This window comes from Heptranchias perlo, chromosome 1 (genome assembly GCF_035084215.1).
Source record: "Heptranchias perlo isolate sHepPer1 chromosome 1, sHepPer1.hap1, whole genome shotgun sequence".
Lineage (NCBI taxonomy): Eukaryota > Metazoa > Chordata > Chondrichthyes > Hexanchiformes > Hexanchidae > Heptranchias > Heptranchias perlo.
The window spans coordinates 31,207,677-31,226,317 of NC_090325.1; the positions used below are offsets into that span (position 1 = coordinate 31,207,677).

At 42.6% G+C, this 18,641-nt stretch overlaps 1 protein-coding gene across 3 annotated transcripts in view; it reads left to right on the plus strand.

The window, feature by feature from the left end:
* The window catches only part of ctif (CBP80/20-dependent translation initiation factor), a 208,317-nt gene that overhangs the window by 141,245 nt on the left and 48,431 nt on the right, over window positions 1–18,641 (plus strand). For all 3 annotated transcript variants that reach the window (XM_067983383.1, XM_067983373.1, XM_067983391.1), the window contains one exon: window positions 2,237–2,313. In XM_067983383.1, coding sequence (XP_067839484.1) covers window positions 2,237–2,313 — 77 coding nt within the window. The remainder of the gene's footprint in view (window positions 1–2,236; window positions 2,314–18,641) is intronic.

The following is an 18,641-nucleotide window of genomic DNA, read 5'->3' on the forward strand; positions in this document are numbered from 1 at the left end:
ACTCCGGTTGATATATCCATTGAGCCATCAGGGAGCCAATGCTTGTTTTTCTTTTAATAGAACAGTTTAATTCTTGCAAATATACAATTCGTAAGTGGGGATTCTGTGGCAATAGTTTTGCATTTTCCCCTTTCTCCTCCTCCTCCCTCAGCCATGCGCATGTAACCCCCAAGCAGCTAAATTATAGTGGCTTCAACCGTGGCCTGAGCAGCTTACCCATCGACGCACCCTATGAGTTGCCTGGGAGAAAATTAAGGTTTTTGAACCCTCAAAAGTGAGTGGGGAATTTTATAGCGTGGTCTGTTATGATGCAACTGTTCCCTTGCAATATTTTATTTTAAAGCATTTAAGGGAGAGCGAGATAAATACATGAGAGAGAAAGGAATATGAAGATATCTTGATAGTATTAGATGAAGTAGGGTGGGAAGAGGCTCGTGTGGAGCATAAACACTGGCATAGACTTATTGGGCCGAATGGCCTGTCTCCGTGCTGTAAATTCTATGTAATTCTATGGGAAAAGCTCACCTTAAATACAAAGTTATGACCTGGCCTCAATGTTGTACTGCATCGTAAAACGGGAAAGCACTGCAACCTTTAGAGGAACCTTCCAAGAAAGCTCATAATGCAGAGAACAAGGTGAAATTATTAACTTGGTAGTGTTCGGAAGGAAGTATTTTGCAGACATACTTCCTCTAATTGTTCAGCGTTGTTCCGCAGCATGTGAATTGTCTCCGTAGGGTTTTCCCTTGATATTAATGTGATCTAGGCTGCAGAACACAAGTCTGAAGAAGTTTGCGAATCGTGACCTTGCTTCCAAACAATTGAGAGCGTCCGTTTTGATGGCGCTTTCTTTCCCAGAGCACACGGGTCCACTCGCATGTTGGACAGGAGTAGACTGTTGCCTTGCTTCCTGAAACAGCAGCTTCAACGGGGAAGTCGATGCCTACCTTGTTCTTCTAGTTTTGAAGTTTGAGGCAGTATCGACTTAACACGTGAGAGTCCACAGCACAAAACCGCCTAGAATTTAACACTAAACCAGATGTTTCACGTACACAGGTCACGGGGCGGCTTGACGTGAGAAATGGAAACGTCATACTGGTCTCGTGCAGTTTGCTTTGATGTTGAGGTTCAGTCATATTATCGGGCCAGAGTGATGTCTATATTTGCCAGTAATATAACAAGCTGCCTATGCCTCCGAACACAGAAATGTATTTCTTGCAGTAGTGTATAAATATTGAAGCTCAACCTTGCTTTTTCTATTTGATCTTTTTTGTTATACAGAGATGTACTTGCATGTTTTTGTTTTCCCTGAAGATTATCATATCGTATGTGTTTTAGGAGGAGGCTTTACTCTGAATATAATCCATACGATACTCTGATCTGGAAGTATCAAGTGTGGAGGGAACATTACCCTGCATCTACAATCGTAGAAAGTTACGGCACAGAAGGAGGCCGTTCGGCCCATTGTGTCCTTGCCGGACGAAAAAGAGCTATCCAGCCTAATCCCACTTTCCAGCACTTGGCCCGTAGCCCTGTAAGTTACGGTACTTCAAGTGCACATCCAAGTACTTTTTAAATGAGTTGAGGGTGTCTGCCTCTGCCATCTTTTCAGGCAGTGAGTTCCAGACCCCCACCACCTTCTGGATGAAATAAATTCTCCTCAGTTCCTCCTCTAACCCATAATCTGAGAGTATCAATGGAAAAGTGTAGATTCAACCATACTGTACAACTCCTCAGAACAATTAATGTGGCAATGTAAAGAGAGCTTTATCTGGCATCTAACCTGCGCTGTACATGGCATGGAGGGTGGGGTACTCATTGGAATGGTGTAAAATGAACTTTACTGTACCTGACCTGGGAGTATTGATTTGGGACTGTAAAGGGAGCTTTGCTCTGCATCTGACCTAGGAACACTCAATGCTAACACTGGATGACAAAAGTGGAAATGGGTTCTCTTTTTCAGCACTGACATTTCAGCTTGACGAATCTTGGTCTGTGCTGACTTAACACCTCATTGCTCCCCAGTGCCTAAATTTATTCATGAAGGATTGGCATTTTGGTATGGTACTGGAGGGTTACTGGTTGCCTTTCACCCTACCCCAGTATGAGTCAGCACCTTCAGGAGAGGAGAACAGAACATTTTATGCTCAGGAGAAGCTAGGTTTCAGCCGGTTACAATCTATATTTACTCTCCATGCACAGCCCTTTAACAAGTAGCCTGTTTGGTTTCTTCCAGGTATATCAACCGTTGTCTCACGAAGCTGAAATTGCACAGACTAAAAAGTTATTCCGGAGGCGACGGAATGACCGGAGGTGAGTCTAAGCTGCTGGTCGTCATGGTAACCTGTGCTGGGTTAGAATCTCACTCAACTTGTAAGTTTGACAGTTGTAATTGTTCAGTTTATCGGCCTTCAGTAAAGGAAAAAAACCCTTAAGTAGAACAAAATTCAAAAGTCATGTATATTATTCTCAGTTAAACTAAAAAGAATGTTGGCCTTTTTATTAAACATGGTTTGCTGACCCTGATTGGTATATCAAATATTTTGCAGTGAGTTTTTTTTCCCCCACTAATAGTTTTCTTTTTAAATGCTTTTATTTTATAGCATTTTCTTTGTGATTTTTTGTTTTGTGCTCAACAATGTGGAGGATTTTAGTGTAGGGGAGTGGACCACCTTCCAATTTTGGGCACTGAGTATCAACATCACACCCAGCTGAGGTGTGTTTCAGTGAAATGCCCCGATGATGTTCCTAAAGACTGGGTTGCGACTGCCTGAACCCAATTCACATATTATCCAAGCAGCAGGATGAGCAGGCCCATGGTGCGTTAGTAGCTGAGGAGGAGGAGGAGGAAATGGAGGAAGCAGAGGTGCAGCAGTCACTCATTGATAGCTGCTTCCATTCATTCCCAGATTTGGCCCCTGCACAGGACTGAGCTTTTATTTTGTAACTTACATAATTATTTTCTTTCCCCTCCAGTAATCTTGCTGCAATGCACCATCACTGGTGGAGAGGGTGGGCTGTGCACCTGCTCCCAGGCCTCTTCCAATACTGGTCTGAAACCAGCTGCTGGAAGGTGAGTGAGAGGGTTCTTGGGGTGACTTCCTCTGATTTGTTCCTCCTCCTCCTCTAATTCCTGTGTAGGAAGTGTCCCTGGCCTCTGTGTTGTGCCTCCCCGCAGTGACATGGTTGAGATCAAATGTCATCGGGGTGAATGAACCTCCATATTACCTTTCCATGGTATGTTGTTGGAAATTTCAATGCGGTGTGCACCTCAGCAAAAAACAGATTCTTTTACAAAGACCTCAAGCCTTGCACACAGTGGGAAACGTTGCCCCTTTCTTCCTCAATGCTCCCACTTCCCGATGATCTGATCTGAGATGTAGCCACAGTTCAATCACTTCAGTGATCTGTTTAACTGTCAAACTTGCAAGAGTTGATGATGCAGGATATTTGGATCTCTCCAACACGCTGAGACACTAACAGGTACAACTTTCAGAAAAAATTGCTTTGCATCACCTCTGTAGCTTGCAGCTGTTAAATGTAACCTGTTGCCTTTCCCTATCCTTCATCACACATCAGCTTCCCCTTTGTCACATTAACCCAAGTCTAAATGTTTCATAACCTGTATACTTTATACATTAGTATTGTAGCACTTCAGGACTTCTAGTGCTCTGGTTAACCATCGTGGATTGGTACATTTTATTTTGTTGGCTGAGAGTGGTCTGTACCACTGGATTCGTTGATAAGTGTTTCATTGCGAGGGATAGAATTCAGTATGTTGTTTTTGTCTGCACACACCAATCGGTAGCTGCAAATCACGTTGAAAATTATTGCCAGCCTTGTCTTTGCTCCTGTCAGCAATTTTGCAATGTGCAACTGGGGCTTGTGGCTGGCAGCTGTGAACAAAAAAAAATGATGTTGAGTCCTATTCCTTGACTTTGATGAGGCCCAGCAGTGACTTCAGCCCAGCACACCAGCCCTCGCAAAATGGTGATCTACCATTGACCGTGGAGTAGGCACTTAGGACAGACTTATTTTTCACAGCAAATGTGTGTTTTTTTTTATTTGAGGAGGACAGGAAGTGAGATACAGGCAGGCAGATCGAGAAGCTGTTGAAGCTATCGTGGTGGAAAGAATAAATACTTGATGTTGAAAGCACTTGCCCATAGTAATCTTTTTCCTGTAACTTTTGTGCATATGCTGTTGCCCATTATTACACTCTTTTTGTTTGTTATGCACATGATTAGATGGTAGTATTCTGTGTGTATTCCACCTGGGTTTTTAGCAATAAAAAAATATTAACTGTTAAAGTTTTAAGCCAAACCATGAGGCCGCCCTTTGGCACTTTCTGGACATATACAATGGAATTATCAAAAATGTGAAAAAGGAACAGTTGACAGGGGAAGCAGCAAATATAGGCTTAGTTCATTCATTTAAAGACTTGTTCAAGCTATAGGTCATTCACAGTAGTAATTATTATTCCTGATAAGTTAACTTTGCATGTATTTTGCCTGCTTGTTCATAATTTTGTTACATTTTTAAAAAAATGCTCATTTGATGCTAAAGATCCTGCCTCAGGACTAGGAGAATTAATTTGCTAGCTCTTTGGTCAATATAGATAAGGTTCTGTGATGGTAAAGGAACTATAGACAGTACTTATTGTTTTATGTGGTATTTAAGGACATCATTTCCCTGGACAAAGTAGAGATGAGCACTGAAGATAATTCAGTGTCTCAGCATTTTTAAGTTTTTAGGAAAGGTTAAGGAAATTGGCCTTGCTTTCTTTGGAAGAGAGATTTCAAGGTTACCACTGAAGGTTGAAAGTTATGAAGGGAATTGAAAATCATTGACTATGGTGAAGGGTTCGAATACAAGGAGAACAAGTTTAAAAATTAGGAAGTTAAGAGTATGAAGTGAAGTTCTGCAAAACTTTTTTTATCCCAAGGATAATAGAGTTGTAGAATAAGTTATCAGGAAAGGCTATTATAAGTAAATTCAAGTAACAATTAGAAACGATTCTGGAGAGAGTACGGATTGAGGGATATGTTGAGAAGGTGAATACATCAAATCTGTCAAAAAAAAAAGGGCTTTTGGGCCAAATTGACTTGTTCCTAAAAATTCTTATTGTATCTAAGTAAACGGGTGAAGGAGCAAAGGAGTTTCACATGCTTACCCGATCTTGTGTTTCTTGGCAAAAGAACCAAAGGTGACATGAGGAAAAACTTTTTTACACATTGAGTGGTTAGGATCTGGAATGCACTGCCAGAGGAGGTAGTGGAGGTGGATTCAATCGTGGCTTTCAAAAGGGAACTAGATAAGTACTTGAAAGGAAAAAATTTGCAGGGCTACAGGGGTGGGGTAGAGCAGGGAGTGGGACTAACTGGATTGCTCTTGCATAGAGCCGGCACGGATTCGATGGCCCGATTGGTGGCCTCCTGTGTTGTAACCATTCTGTGATTCTATGGAGTTTGAGGTAGGCACTTTATCTTCCATGCACTGTCCTTATATCAAATGATATTGCAGTTAGTGGCACCACAAATTCTGCATTGAGGAGCTGAGAGATAGATCATAGGCACCGCGGTACAAACCACATTATTTCATGATTAACACTGTTGCCACCTGTGCTTTCGACCAGGCTGTTTGCAACTGTCGTCCATTAGTCTGGCCTGGAATATATTGCAAAGAAACAAATATTTCTCCTCTGCTCCTGAAATCTCTGCTTTCCAAACTCTGTGCTGTTGGCATACCTTTTTTTTACAAATCCTTTTAATATCCTATGGCTGGGGGATCTACTAACTCTTTGAGCCATCAGTTATATCCATTCTCTTCAGGAACCTGTGCAGCATTGTGAAGAAAACTGGAAAAGTTAATGAGGTTTTAAATTTTGATGTGACAAGTCATGTAGACTTGATGTTTACGCTAATGGCTGTTTAAACATGCATAACACTTCCTCGGGCATCCTGGGGGCCACTTTCTGTGCTGTGGACAGCAATTCATCCCATGATGTGTTGTGTCAATTGGCATGCTTGGTTGAAATTCGTGATGGTCTTGTTGATGACCTTCCTGTGACTGGTCAATTTTGGGAATGGAGTCTAGGGATATGGGTTAGAGCACTGCCATCCAGGATGGGGAAATCATGTAGTGGATCACATTTGGAGTTTAGGAGGAACAAGAGAGAAATGTTCAGAGAAGCAGTGATCATAGTCCTACCTATTAAAATAGCAAGAAAGGTTGCCATAGGGAGGGAGCTGGAGGCTAGAATCAACAAAAAGCACCCATCAGGGCACAATTACAATTGTACTGGCATACAACAACAACATGCATTTATATAGCACTTTTTAATGTACTAAAACGTCTCAAGGCGCTTCACAGGAGCATTATCAGACAAAATTTGACCTCCTCTTGGGAAATAAGGAAGGGCAGGTGACAGAAGTGTTAGTGAGGGATCACTTTGGGACAAGTGATCATAATTCCATTAGTTTTAAGATAGCTATGGAGAAGGATAGGTCTGGCCCAAAAGTTAAAATTCTAAATTGGGGAAAGGCCAATTTTGATGGTATTAGACAGGAACTTTCAGAAGTTGATTGGGAGAGTCTGTTGGCAGGCAAAGGGACGTCTGGTAAGTGGGAGGCTTTCAAAAGTGTGTTAACCAGGGTTCAGGGTAAGCACATTCCTTATAAAGTGAAGGGCAAGGCTGGTAGAAGTAGGGAACCTTGGATGACTCGGGAAATTGAGGCACTAGTCAAAAAGAAGAAGGAGGCATATGACATGCATAGGCAGCTGGGATCAAGTGGATCCCTTGAAGAGTACAGAGATTGCCGGAGTAGAGTTAAGAGAGAAATCAGGAGGGCAAAAAGGGGATATGAGATTGCTTTGGCAGATCAGGCAAAGGTGAATCCAAAGAGCTTCTACAAATACATAAAGGGCAAAAGGGTAACTAGGGAGAGAGTAGGGCCTCTTAAGGATCAACAAGGTCATCTATGTGCGGAACCACAAGAAATGGGTGAGATCCTGAATGAATATTTCACATCGGTATTTACGGTTGAGAAAGGCATGGATGTTAGGGAACTTGGGGAAATAAATAGTGATGTCTTGAGGAGTGTACATATTACAGAGAGGGAGGTGCTGGAAGTCTTAACGCGCATCAAGGTAGATAAATCTCCGGGACCTGATGAAATGTATCCCAGGACGTTATGGGAGGTTAGGGAGGAAATTGCGGGTCCCCTAGCAGAGATATTTCAATCATCCACCGCTACAGGTGAGGTGCCTGAAGATTGGAGGGTAGCAAATGTTGTGCCTTTGTTTAAGAAGGGCGGCAGGGAAAAGCCTGGGAACTACAGACCAGTGAGCCTGACATCTGTAGTGGGTAAGTTGTTAGAGGGTATTCTGAGGGACAGGATCTACAGGCATTTGGAGAGGCAGGGACTAATTAGGAACAGTCAGCATGGTTTTGTGAGAGGAAAATCATGTCTCACGAATTTGATTGAGTTTTTTGAAGGGGTAACCAAGAAGATAGATGAGGGCTGTGCAGTAGACGTGGTCTACATGGACTTCAGCAAAGCATTTGACAAGGTACCGCATGGTAGGTTGTTACATAAGGTTAAATCTCATGGGATCCAAGGTGAGGTAGCCAATTGGATACAAAATTGGCTTGACGACAGAAGACAGAGGGTGGTTGTAGAGGGTTGTTTTTCAAACTGGATGCCTGTGTCCAGCGGTGTGCCTCAGGGATCGGTGCTGGGTCCGCTGTTATTTGTTATTTATATTAATGATTTGGATGAGAATTTAGGAGGCATGGTTAGTAAGTTTGCAGATAACACCAAGATTGGTGGCATTGTGGACAGTGAAGAAGGTTAGCTAGGATTGCAACGGGATCTTGATCAATTGGGCCAGTGGGCCGATGAATGGCAGATGGAGTTTAATTTAGATAAATGTGAGGTGATGCATTTTGGTAGATCGAATCGGGCCAGGACCTACTCCGTTAATGGTAGGGCGTTGGGGAGAGTTATAGAACAAAGAGATCTAGGTGTACAGATTCATAGCTCCTTGAAAGTGGAGTCACAGGTGGATAGGGTGGTGAAGAAGGCATTCGGCATGCTTGGTTTCATTGGTCAGAACATTGAATGCAGGAGTTGGGATGTCTTGTTGAAGTTGTACAGGGCATTGGTGAGGCCACACTTGGAGTACTGTGTACAGTTCTGGTCACCCTATTATAGAAAGGATATTATTAAACTAGAAAGAGTGCAGAAAAGATTTACTAGGATGCTACCGGGACTTGATGGTTTGACTTACAGGGAGAGGTTAAGGGGTGATCTTATAGAAGTCTATAAAATAATGAGGGGCATAGATAAGGTCGATAGTCAAAATCTTTTCCCAAAGGTAGGGGAGTCTATAACGAGGGGGCATAGATTTAAGGTGAGAGGGGAGAGATACAAAAGGGTCCAGAGGGGCAATTTTTTCACTCAAAGGGTGGTGAGTGTCTGGAACGAGCTGCCAGAGGCAGTAGTAGAGGCGGGTACAATTTTGTCTTTTAAAAAGCATTTGGACAGTTACATGGGTAAGATGGGTATAGAGGGATATGGGCCAAGTGCAGGCAATTGGGACTAGCTTAGTGGTATAAACTGGGCGACATGGACATGTTGGGCCGAAGGGCCTGTTTCCATGTTGTAACTTCTATGATTCTATGATTCTATAAGGAGGTATTAGCACAGGTAACCAAAAGCTTGGCCAAAGAGGTAGGTTTTTAAGGAGGATAGAGAGGCGGAGAGGTTTAGGGGGGGGAATTTCAGAGCTTCAGGCCTAGGCAGCTGAAGGCACACCATCAGTTGTGGGATGAAGGGGATGCCCAAGAAGCAATGATTGGAGGAATGCAGAGTTCTCGGGGGCTGGAGGAGATTACAGAGATAGGGAGGGGCGAGGCCATGGAGGGATTTGAACACAAGGATGAGATTTTTAAAATAGAGGTGTTGCTGGACTGGGAGCCAATGTAGGTCAGCGATCATTTTGAACATTTTGGAGGGGGAGGGCGAACAGCCAGCTGTCGTGGTGCACATAGGCACCAACGATATAGGTAAAAAAGGGGATGAGGTCCTAAAAGCAGAATATAGGAAGTTAGGAGGTAAATTTTAAAAATAGGACCTCAAAGGTAGTAATCTCAGGATTGCTACCAGTGCCACGTGCTAGTCAGAGTAGAGATAGGAGGATATTTCAAATGAATACGTGGCTAGAGGAGTGGTGCGAGGAGGAGGGATTCAAATTCCTGGGGCATTGGAACCGGTTCTGGGGGAGGTGGGACCAGTACAAACCGGACGGTCTGCACCTGGGCAGGGCCGGGACCGCTGTCCTTGGGGGAGTGTTTGCTCGTGCTGTTGGGGAGGGTTTAAACTAAAGTGGCAGGGGGATGGGAACCTGAGCAGGGAGACAGAGGAAAGCGTGTCAGGAAGGGACAGAAGGTATGGAGTAAAAGGTAAAGTGTTAAAAAAGGAAAAAGCAGGAACTAAGTGTCTCAAAACATATTTGAAAGTTCTTTATCTGAATGCACGTAGCATTCGTAACAAAATGGACGAGTTAACGGCACAAATAACTACGTATGGATATGATCTTGTGGCCATTACAGAAACATGGCTGCAGGGTGACACCGACTGGGAATTAAATATGCCAGGGTATTTAACAATCAGGAAGGACAGGCAGGAAGGGGAGGTGGGGTGGCTATGTTAATAAAGGAAGGAATCACTGTAATACAGAGAAATGATATTGGGACAAAGGATCAGGATAATGAAACAGTTTGGGTCGAGATAAGGAATAATAAGGGGAAAAAAACACTAGTGGACGTAGTAGATAGGCCTCCTAATAGTTGCAACTCTGCTGGAAGAAGTATTAATCAGGAAATAGTCGGGGCATGTAATAAGGGAACAGCTATAATTATGGGGGATTTTAACTATCATATTAACTGGACAAATCAAATTGGGCAGGGCAGCCTTGAGGAAGAGTTTATTGAGTGTATTAGGGATGGATTTCTTGAGCAGTATGTAACTGATCCTACAAGGGGGCAAGCAACCTTGGACCTGGTCCTGTGTAATGAGCCAGGATTAATTAATAATGTCCTAGTTAAGGATCCCCTTGGAATGAGTGACCATAACATGGTTGAATTCCATATCCAATTAGAAGGTGAGAAGGTTGGTTCTCAAACAAGCGTACTGAGCTTGAATAAAGGAGACTATGATGGTATGAGAGCAGAATTGATTAAAGTGGACTGGGAAAATAGATTAAAGGGTAAGACGGTACATGAGCAGTGGTGTTCATTTGAGTTATTTTACAACTTTCAAAAAATATATATTCCACTGAGGGAAAAAGGGTGTAAAAGAAATGACAGCCATCCGTGGCTAAGTAAAGAAATTATCCGACTAAAAACAAGGACATATAAGGTAGCCAACCTTAGTGGGAGGATAGAAGATTGGGAAGTCTTCAAAAGACAGCAAAAAGTAACTAAAGGATTGATTAAGAAAGGGAAGATAGATTATGAAAATAAATTAGCAAAAAATATAAAAACAGATAGCAAGAGTTTCTACAGTTATATAAAAAGAAAAAGGGTGGCTAAGGCAAACGTAGGTCCCTTAGAGGATGAGACCAGGAAATTAATGGTGGGAAACATGGAGATGGCAAAAATGCTGAACAAATATTTTGTTTCAGTTTTTACGGTAGAGGACACCAAGAATATCCCAACACTGGACAAACGGGGCTGTAGGGGGGGGGAGGAGCTAAATACGATTAAAATCACTAAGGAATTGGTACTCAGTAAAATAATGGGACTCAAGGCGGATAAATCCCCTGGACCTGATGGCTTACATCCTAGGGTCTTGAGGGAAGTGGCAGTCGGGATTGTGGATGCTTTGGTAATAATTTTCCAAAATTCTCTGGACTCGGCAAAGGTCCCAGCAGATTGGAAAACTGCTAATGTAACACCCATATTTAAAAAGGGTAGTAGGCAGAAGGCTGGAAATTATAGACCAGTTAGCCTAACACCTGTGGTGGGTAAAATTTTGGAGTCTATTATTGAGGAGACAGTTGCGGAACATTTGGATAAACATAATTTTAATAGGACAAAGTCAGCATGGCTTTATGAAGGGGAAGTCATGTCTGACAAATTTGCTTGAGTCCTTTGAGGACATAACGTACAGGGTGGATAAAGGGGAACCAGTGGACGTAGTGTATTTAGACTTCCAGAAGGCATTCGACAAGGTGCCACATGAAAGATTATTGCTCAAGATAAAGAATCACTGGATTGGGGGTAATATTCTGGCACGGGTGGAGGATTGGTTATCTAACAGGAAGCAGAGAGTTGGGATAAATGGTTCATTCTCGGACTGGCAACCAGTAGCCAGTGGTGTTCCGCAGGGGTCGGTGCTGGGTCCCCAACTCTTTACAATCTATATTAACGATTTGGAGGAGGGGACTGAGTGTAACATATCAAAGTTTGCAGATGATACAAAGATGGGAGGGAAAGTAGAGAGTGAGGAGGACAATAAAAACCCACGAGGGGATATAGACAGGCTGGGTGAGTGGGTGGAGATTTGGCAGATGCAATACAACATTGGAAAATGTGAGGTTATGCACTTTGGCAGGAAAAATCAGAGAGCAAGTTATTATCTTAATGGCGAGAAACTGGAAAGTACTGCAGTACAAAGGGATCTGGGGGTCCTAGTGCAAGAAAATCAAAAAGTTAGTATGCAGGTGCAGCAGGTGATCAAGAAGGCCAACGGAATGTTGGCTTTTATTGCTAGGGGGATAGAATATAGAAACAGGGAGGTATTGCTACAGTTATATAAGGTATTGGTGAGACCGCACCTGGAATACTGCATACAGTTTTGGTGTCCATACTTAAGAAAAGACATACTTGCTCTCGAGGCAGTACAAAGAAGGTTCGCTCGGTTAATCCCGGGGATGAGGGGGTGGACGTATGAGGAGAGGTTGAGTAGATTGGGACTCTACTCATTGGAGTTCAGAAGAATGAGAGGCGATCTTATTGAAACATATAAGATTGTGAAGGGGCTTGATCGGGTGGATGCGGTAAGGATGTTCCCAAGGATGGGTGAAACTAGAACTAGGGGGCATAATCTTAGAATAAGGGGCTGCTCTTTCAAAACTGAGATGAGGAGAAACTTCTCATGGAATTTGCTGCCCCAGGAAGCTGTGGAAGCTCCATCATTAAATAAATTTAAAACAGAAATAGACAGTTTCCTGGAAGTAAAGGGAATTAGGGGTTACTGGGAACAGGCAGGAAATTGGACATGAAGCTGAGTTCGGATCCTGTGGATGGCGGAGCAGGCCCAGGGGTTGAGTGGCCGGGTCCTGCTCCTACTTCTTGTGTTCTTTTGATTTGAGGTTAGGATCAGATCAGCCATGATCTTATTGAATGGCAGAGCAGGCTCGAGGGGCCGATTGGCCTACTCCTGCTCCTATTTCTTATGTTCTTTTGAGTACAGGGGTGATGGGTGAATGGGACTTGATGTGAGTTAGGATTCAGGTAGCAGAGTTTTGGATGAGCTGAAGTTTATGGACAAGAGTTCACTTGGAAGAGTAAGAGTCTGAAATGACTGGATGCCAAGGTGTGGAAAGGGGGGTAACTTAAGACAGATTTTAATCCTACCCCACACTGGTGGAAATCGGGCGAGCAACATACCCTCTGACATCACGCATGGATCCCACTGACCTCCGTTCTGAGCAGGCGGAACCGTCACTGCCGTCCCGGACCTCCCACAACTCGTCATCCTGCCAGCGAGCCTCCCTTTGGTGCCGGCCGGCAACCTCCTGCCCAAACTTCTCCTACCTGCCAGTCAGCTGCCGTTTCCCACCCATTGTGGGTGGGCAGCAGCTGACTGGCAGTCTGCAGATGAGGCCCAGGAGTTAAAATCACCCGGGCCTCATGCTGCTGAGTTCGGGTTTGGCAACTGCCTCGCCCCCACCCCCGCCCAAATCACACTACAGGTTAAAATCGGGACTTTAATGTAGTGTAAAGCCAATGACCTCATGATTTTACCTAGCTCAGCATAAGCTAGTTAATATAGACAACTACAACTGAAGTCAGTGAAGTTTAAAAGCTGTCACTGTATTACAATCACTGAAAATACCTAGTGTGATGCTGTTGTCAACAAGGCTCACCATGTGCTGGATGCATCTCAAGGGCATTCAACTATAATTTCAAAAACAGTATGCTGAAGTTGCATTTGTTGTAGTGTGCGCGGTTTTGGATACCAAAGCTTGCGTAAGATTTTGATGCATTGTACAGAGTTCAGAGAAGAGTGTGAAAGATATTTTCAATACTTAAAGCTTATGCTTATGAACATGAGTCCTGGAACTGAAATTGTTTTCATTGGAGAAAAAAAATGAGAATTTTTTTTAAAAATGCATAGAAGAATGAATAACGTAGTTGCAACTAAATAATTAAACTTGAGCTGTAAGCATAGAAGTAGAGCAAAAGATTAAAACGCAGCTTCAAGCAAGGCTCAAAGTTAGAACAATTTTTCACAAGAAGTTGTGGAAATGTGGAATACATTCTTGGTTAAAGCAGTTAACTCTAACAATTAATACTTGAAGAGCTGCATTTTAATATCTGATTTGGTTAAGCGCCTGGGGATGTTTAACTATGTTAAAGGCGCCATGTAAATGCAAGTTTTTGTTGTTGTTGGTTCGGAACAGAATTGAGGATTCTAGGAGTAAATACAGATGGCGGTAGAGATGGTGTGTGAACCTTGATAGTTCCAGAGCTGTTGGGACTATAAATGTGTCACGCAGAGAAGACAACGAGTCAAGAATTAAGTGTAGGGGCCTGGGTGGTGCAGTAAATAAGATACTGACCTTTCACTTCTTGTACCTGGGATGAAATCCAGGATGAAAATCTCCTTTTGTACTGGCAATAGGAGCCCTACTTGAAATGGGTGTCAGACCAGTTTCCATTAGCTGTAAATTGGCAGTCTTGCTCAGAGAAACATGAGAAATGGAAAAATATTACACTGGCAAGAATTCAGATATGGCAAGATGAATAATGTACGGTTAGGTAAGTATTCAGAAGTTATGTTTGAATGATGGGTGAAAACATAAATTTGGTAATTGAACTGAAAATACACAGTCAGTATTTTTAAACTCTGGCTCTTATAACTTTATTAAGCAGCCATTTTGGAATTCTTTCAAAAAAAAAACTGATGTTGGGCTGTGCTCTAATGATGAGTATTTCATGTGAATCAAAAGAGCGGGTGAATCCTAGCAGGTAATGCTGTCTATCCCAATGCCCTTATAAAGCTGGTAAAATGCTGCTCCGTCTGCACAAAAAGGTCCTTCACCCAAGACTCAAAATATAAGATTACAACAGTAGTGCAGTACATTTGAGCACTAATGTACAATGTGAGATTGTGGTGGGATGTGAGTCCAGACCCTTTACTTCACCCAAATCCAGATCTCACTGCAGTATTGCAGGGGTTTATGCAAACTACTTCCAGTAGAGAATGGGATGGTAAAACAGAGACAGAGTTATCGATGTACTATGCAGCAGCCTTCTCTGAGCAGCATTTACATAACCCCTTGGAATAGGTTTGTGGCCTAGGATGACCAAGAAGGCATTGGGGAGAATATAGTCTTTTTTTTGTTGGACCTCATGATTTTTTATTATTGACAGTTTTCTTTATTCTGCTAATTTCTTCTCAAATACTACATTGCTTGAAAACAGAAACTTGCTCGATTACCACGATTTGCATGCTATTTATTGCTATATTTTAATAGCTTTTTAAAAATAGCATTCGACTGGGTTTTTCACCTTGATGTTTTTCCTTGTACATCAGTTAATGTTTGCATGTGATTTGTTATTGATTACCTTTTATTTATTTTTTATTTGGAGGACTGCAGATCCACACTGTAGGAGAACCTAAAGCAGCATCTCATTCAATAAATATCCTGAGGAAAACTGAGCTGATGTCAAGTGAGACTGGGTTTACCTGTAATCAGCCCAGTGGGGCTGCACATTGGTATAGTAGACCATGTAATAGGTGGTCCATGATTTTACATACAGCAAGTTCTCAATTTCAGAAGGACTGTCTTTGGGGTGAGGAGGCGTGGTGAGGAGCAGAGGCAATTCCCTTCAAGGAAGGTGAATTGGAAGGGTTGTCAACAACTTGGATTTCTGTCACAAACCCTGTAGCAACTAATTAGAGTTGATAAAGGTCTGAGAATCATGAAGGTTCTTGATAGAAAGAAACTGTTCCCATTGGCGGAAGGGTCAAGAACCAGAGGACACAGACTTAAGGTGATTGGCAAAGGTGACATGAGGAAAAGCTTTTTTACACGAGAGTGGTTAGGATCTGGAATGCACTGCCTGAGGGGGTGATGGAGGCAGATTCAATCCTGGCTTTCAAAAGGGAATTGGATAAGTACTTGAAAGGAAAAAAATTGCAGGGCTACAGGGATAGGGTAAGGGAGTGTTCTAGCTGGATTGCTCTTGCTTAGAGCCGGCGCGGACTCGATGGACTGAATGGCCTCCTTCCGTGCTGTAACCTATGATTCTATGAACGCCTCACTCCTGGTAAGGTCCTAGTGAATTTATGTTGGACTTTTTCAATTACTTCATATCCTTATATTAGATTGCCCAAAACCATACACAATATTCCACCTGTGGCTGAACAAGTTCAACAACTCTTTGCTTTTGTATTCTGTGCCTCTAGATATAAAGTCAAGGATTCTGTTTGCTTTTTTTTATAGCCTTATCTACTTCTGCGCTGTCATCTTTAATTACCTCTGTATCTGTTAATCCAGGGTCCCTCTACTGCTCTACTCGATTTAAACTCTTTCCATTTAAGGTGCGTTTCCTTTCCCTATTCTTACATCCAAAATATATTACTTCACAATTTTCTACATTGAATTGCATCTGTCACCTATCTGCTCATTCTGTTCGCCCTATCTATGTCCCCCTGCAGTCTTTCATAATCTTTGTCATCATTTGCCATACTCCCCCCATCCCCCACCAGTTTGGTATGATCAGCAAATTTTAATATTGTTCTTTCAATTCCTGAGTCAATTTCTGTGCATATAAATCATTTCCCTAAATTCAAAACGGCCATCATTGCTCTCAAAATGCCTATCGACGATTTTCTGTCCTCTCCAACAACTGCCCATTTCTGATCTACCCTCCCTCCTTATGGTCCTTGTATGTTTCACCACCCAACCCCTGTGCCCACCTCTGGTCATTACACTGTTCGAATTTCTTCAGTTTGACATGTGTCCTACCTATACATTGAAAACCATCCTGATGAAAGTCAACAATTTTTAACTTGTGTGACTGTGTCCATGGTGCATTATCGTTCCTTCTCCTGCTTGACCTCTCTGCAGCCTCCAATGCAGCTGACCACCCCATCCTCCTCCATCACCTTTCCTCTGTGTCACAGCACTCTTATAGTTCCATACCTAACTGTCCCAACGTAGCAGCACATCTCCTGCAATACCTTCTGCTGTGCTTCCAGTCATCTCTGATGTGCCTTAAGGTTCTATCCTTGGCCTTCTGCTATTCTTCTTGTATATGTTCCTTCCTGGTGACGTTATTCCTTAGCATGTCGTGAACTTCCATACGTATACCAAAGGCACCCAGCTTTACTTCATCCTCGCCACTCTCAACTCCACAATGAGATGGAACTTCTCCAGCTTAATATAATCAAGCTGTACTCAGGGCTGAGCAGGACAGAGATATAGTTTGTTGGGTTCAGCCTGAGCAAGCAGCTGAGGAGGGGGGGCCATAATCAGGGGCGCCATCTTGCCTGGCTCTTGCCACATCCTCCCCCTGATTGCAAACCCCTCCTTGGCTCCATTCCTCCATCGTGGTTGGGCCTTCAGCTGTCATGGCTCTAAACTCTCAAATTCCATCCCTCCATCATGCTGCATCACTCCCCACCTTCAAAAACCTTGTAAAAACTTACCTCTTTCGCTCACTTCTCCCAATTTCCGCCTGGTGTCTGATCTGCCCCTTTGTGAAGCACTTGGGGAACAATACATTGAAGTACTCTAAGTGTAAGTTCCCAACATATATCTTGAGTTTCTAGGAACTATTTGAGGTTTTGATACCAGGCAACATTTGTTAACTCTTTTCTCTGCCCCTCCCCTCCAACATAGAAATCTAGACAAATTTCCTAAGTGGGAGAGAGGGCAACCTAATAGCTTACAGAATCTCTACCAATATTGTTCTTAGAATCATACAGCTCAGAAGGAGGCCATTCAGCCTATTGTGCCTGTGTCAGCTCTTTGAAAGAGCTATCCAATTAGTCCCACTCCCCTGCTTTTTCCCCATAGCCCTGCAAATTTTTCCTTTTCAAGCATATATCCACTTCCCTTTTGAAAGTTACTATTGAATCTGTTTCCACCACCCTTTCAGGCTGTGCATTCCAGATCATAACAACTCGCTGCGTATTAAAATTTCTCCTCATCTCCCCCAGTTCTTTTGTCGATCATCTTAAATCTGTGTCCTCTGGTTACTGACCCTCCTGCCAGTGGAAACAGTTTCTCCTTATTTACTCTATCTAAATCAGTCATCATTTTGAACACCTCTATTTAATCTCCCCTTAACCTTCTTTGTTCTAAGGAAAACAACCCCGGCCCTTCTCTAGTCTCTCCACGTAACTGAAGTCCCTCTTCTGTACTCTAGGTTTCACCTCAAGGAGGTATGTTTTCCCTCCCTCCCTTCCTGGTAGGAAAGTACCTGGTCTCTATGCCCTCTACGCCCTAACTTCACCTTTTGGGAAACCTGAATTCTAACACAACTAACACAATCTGTTGTATTGCTTATACGCAATCACAAGCCATGTTTTAAGTCAATTCAAATCACTTTGATTTGGATTTCATGGCCGACGGTTTTCTGCTTCCTTGCACATCAGATTACGATGTTCCTGTCCATTATAATTAATGTTGTTCATCTGAACTATTTGACAAATCTAAACCATTCATTCAATTAACAAGTTTTAAAAATCCAATTTGAATTTGAAAGAAAGATTCTCAACTGCCAGTTTAATTGTTAGATAATAAGAGTGTATGTGTTGTATAAATGCACATACTTGTTAAACTATAGAGACTCCAGAGTATCACCATTGGAAATGATTCAATGATCAGTTTTCCCTTGCAAATGAGCTTTTTAATTTTATTTTTAATATTCTCCCCAGACAACCAGTAAACTGGACTACATCCGCGGAAGCTTTGCGTTTCTTACCACTCATTCAAAAGTGTTCAATGAGCTTGAAAGATAATAAGAGAAATAGCCCTTTTGATAATTGCTCCTTGATTTCCTTTGCTTGTTGCAAAAGAAATTGTACAGACTCACGAGATCCTGGTCACTGAATTGCATTGGGATGGGTACACTCCTAATTTCAATGTTTGCTGCATTCCAGTATCGGCACAGCCCACAGCAGTGTGATTTACACATGACATCAGCTTCGTGCTCAGTCTGTTTACTCAATATTTGGCTCCACCTCTGTTATTAAAGTCCACCATATAATCATTGAAGGATTTGCGGCTTTAAATTGGAGTATTGTGCCAAATCCAAGATGCGTATAATTGTGTGTTCTGTGGGAAATGGTTAAATTGATGCCACCTCATGCTGGTTAAACAAACATGGTGCA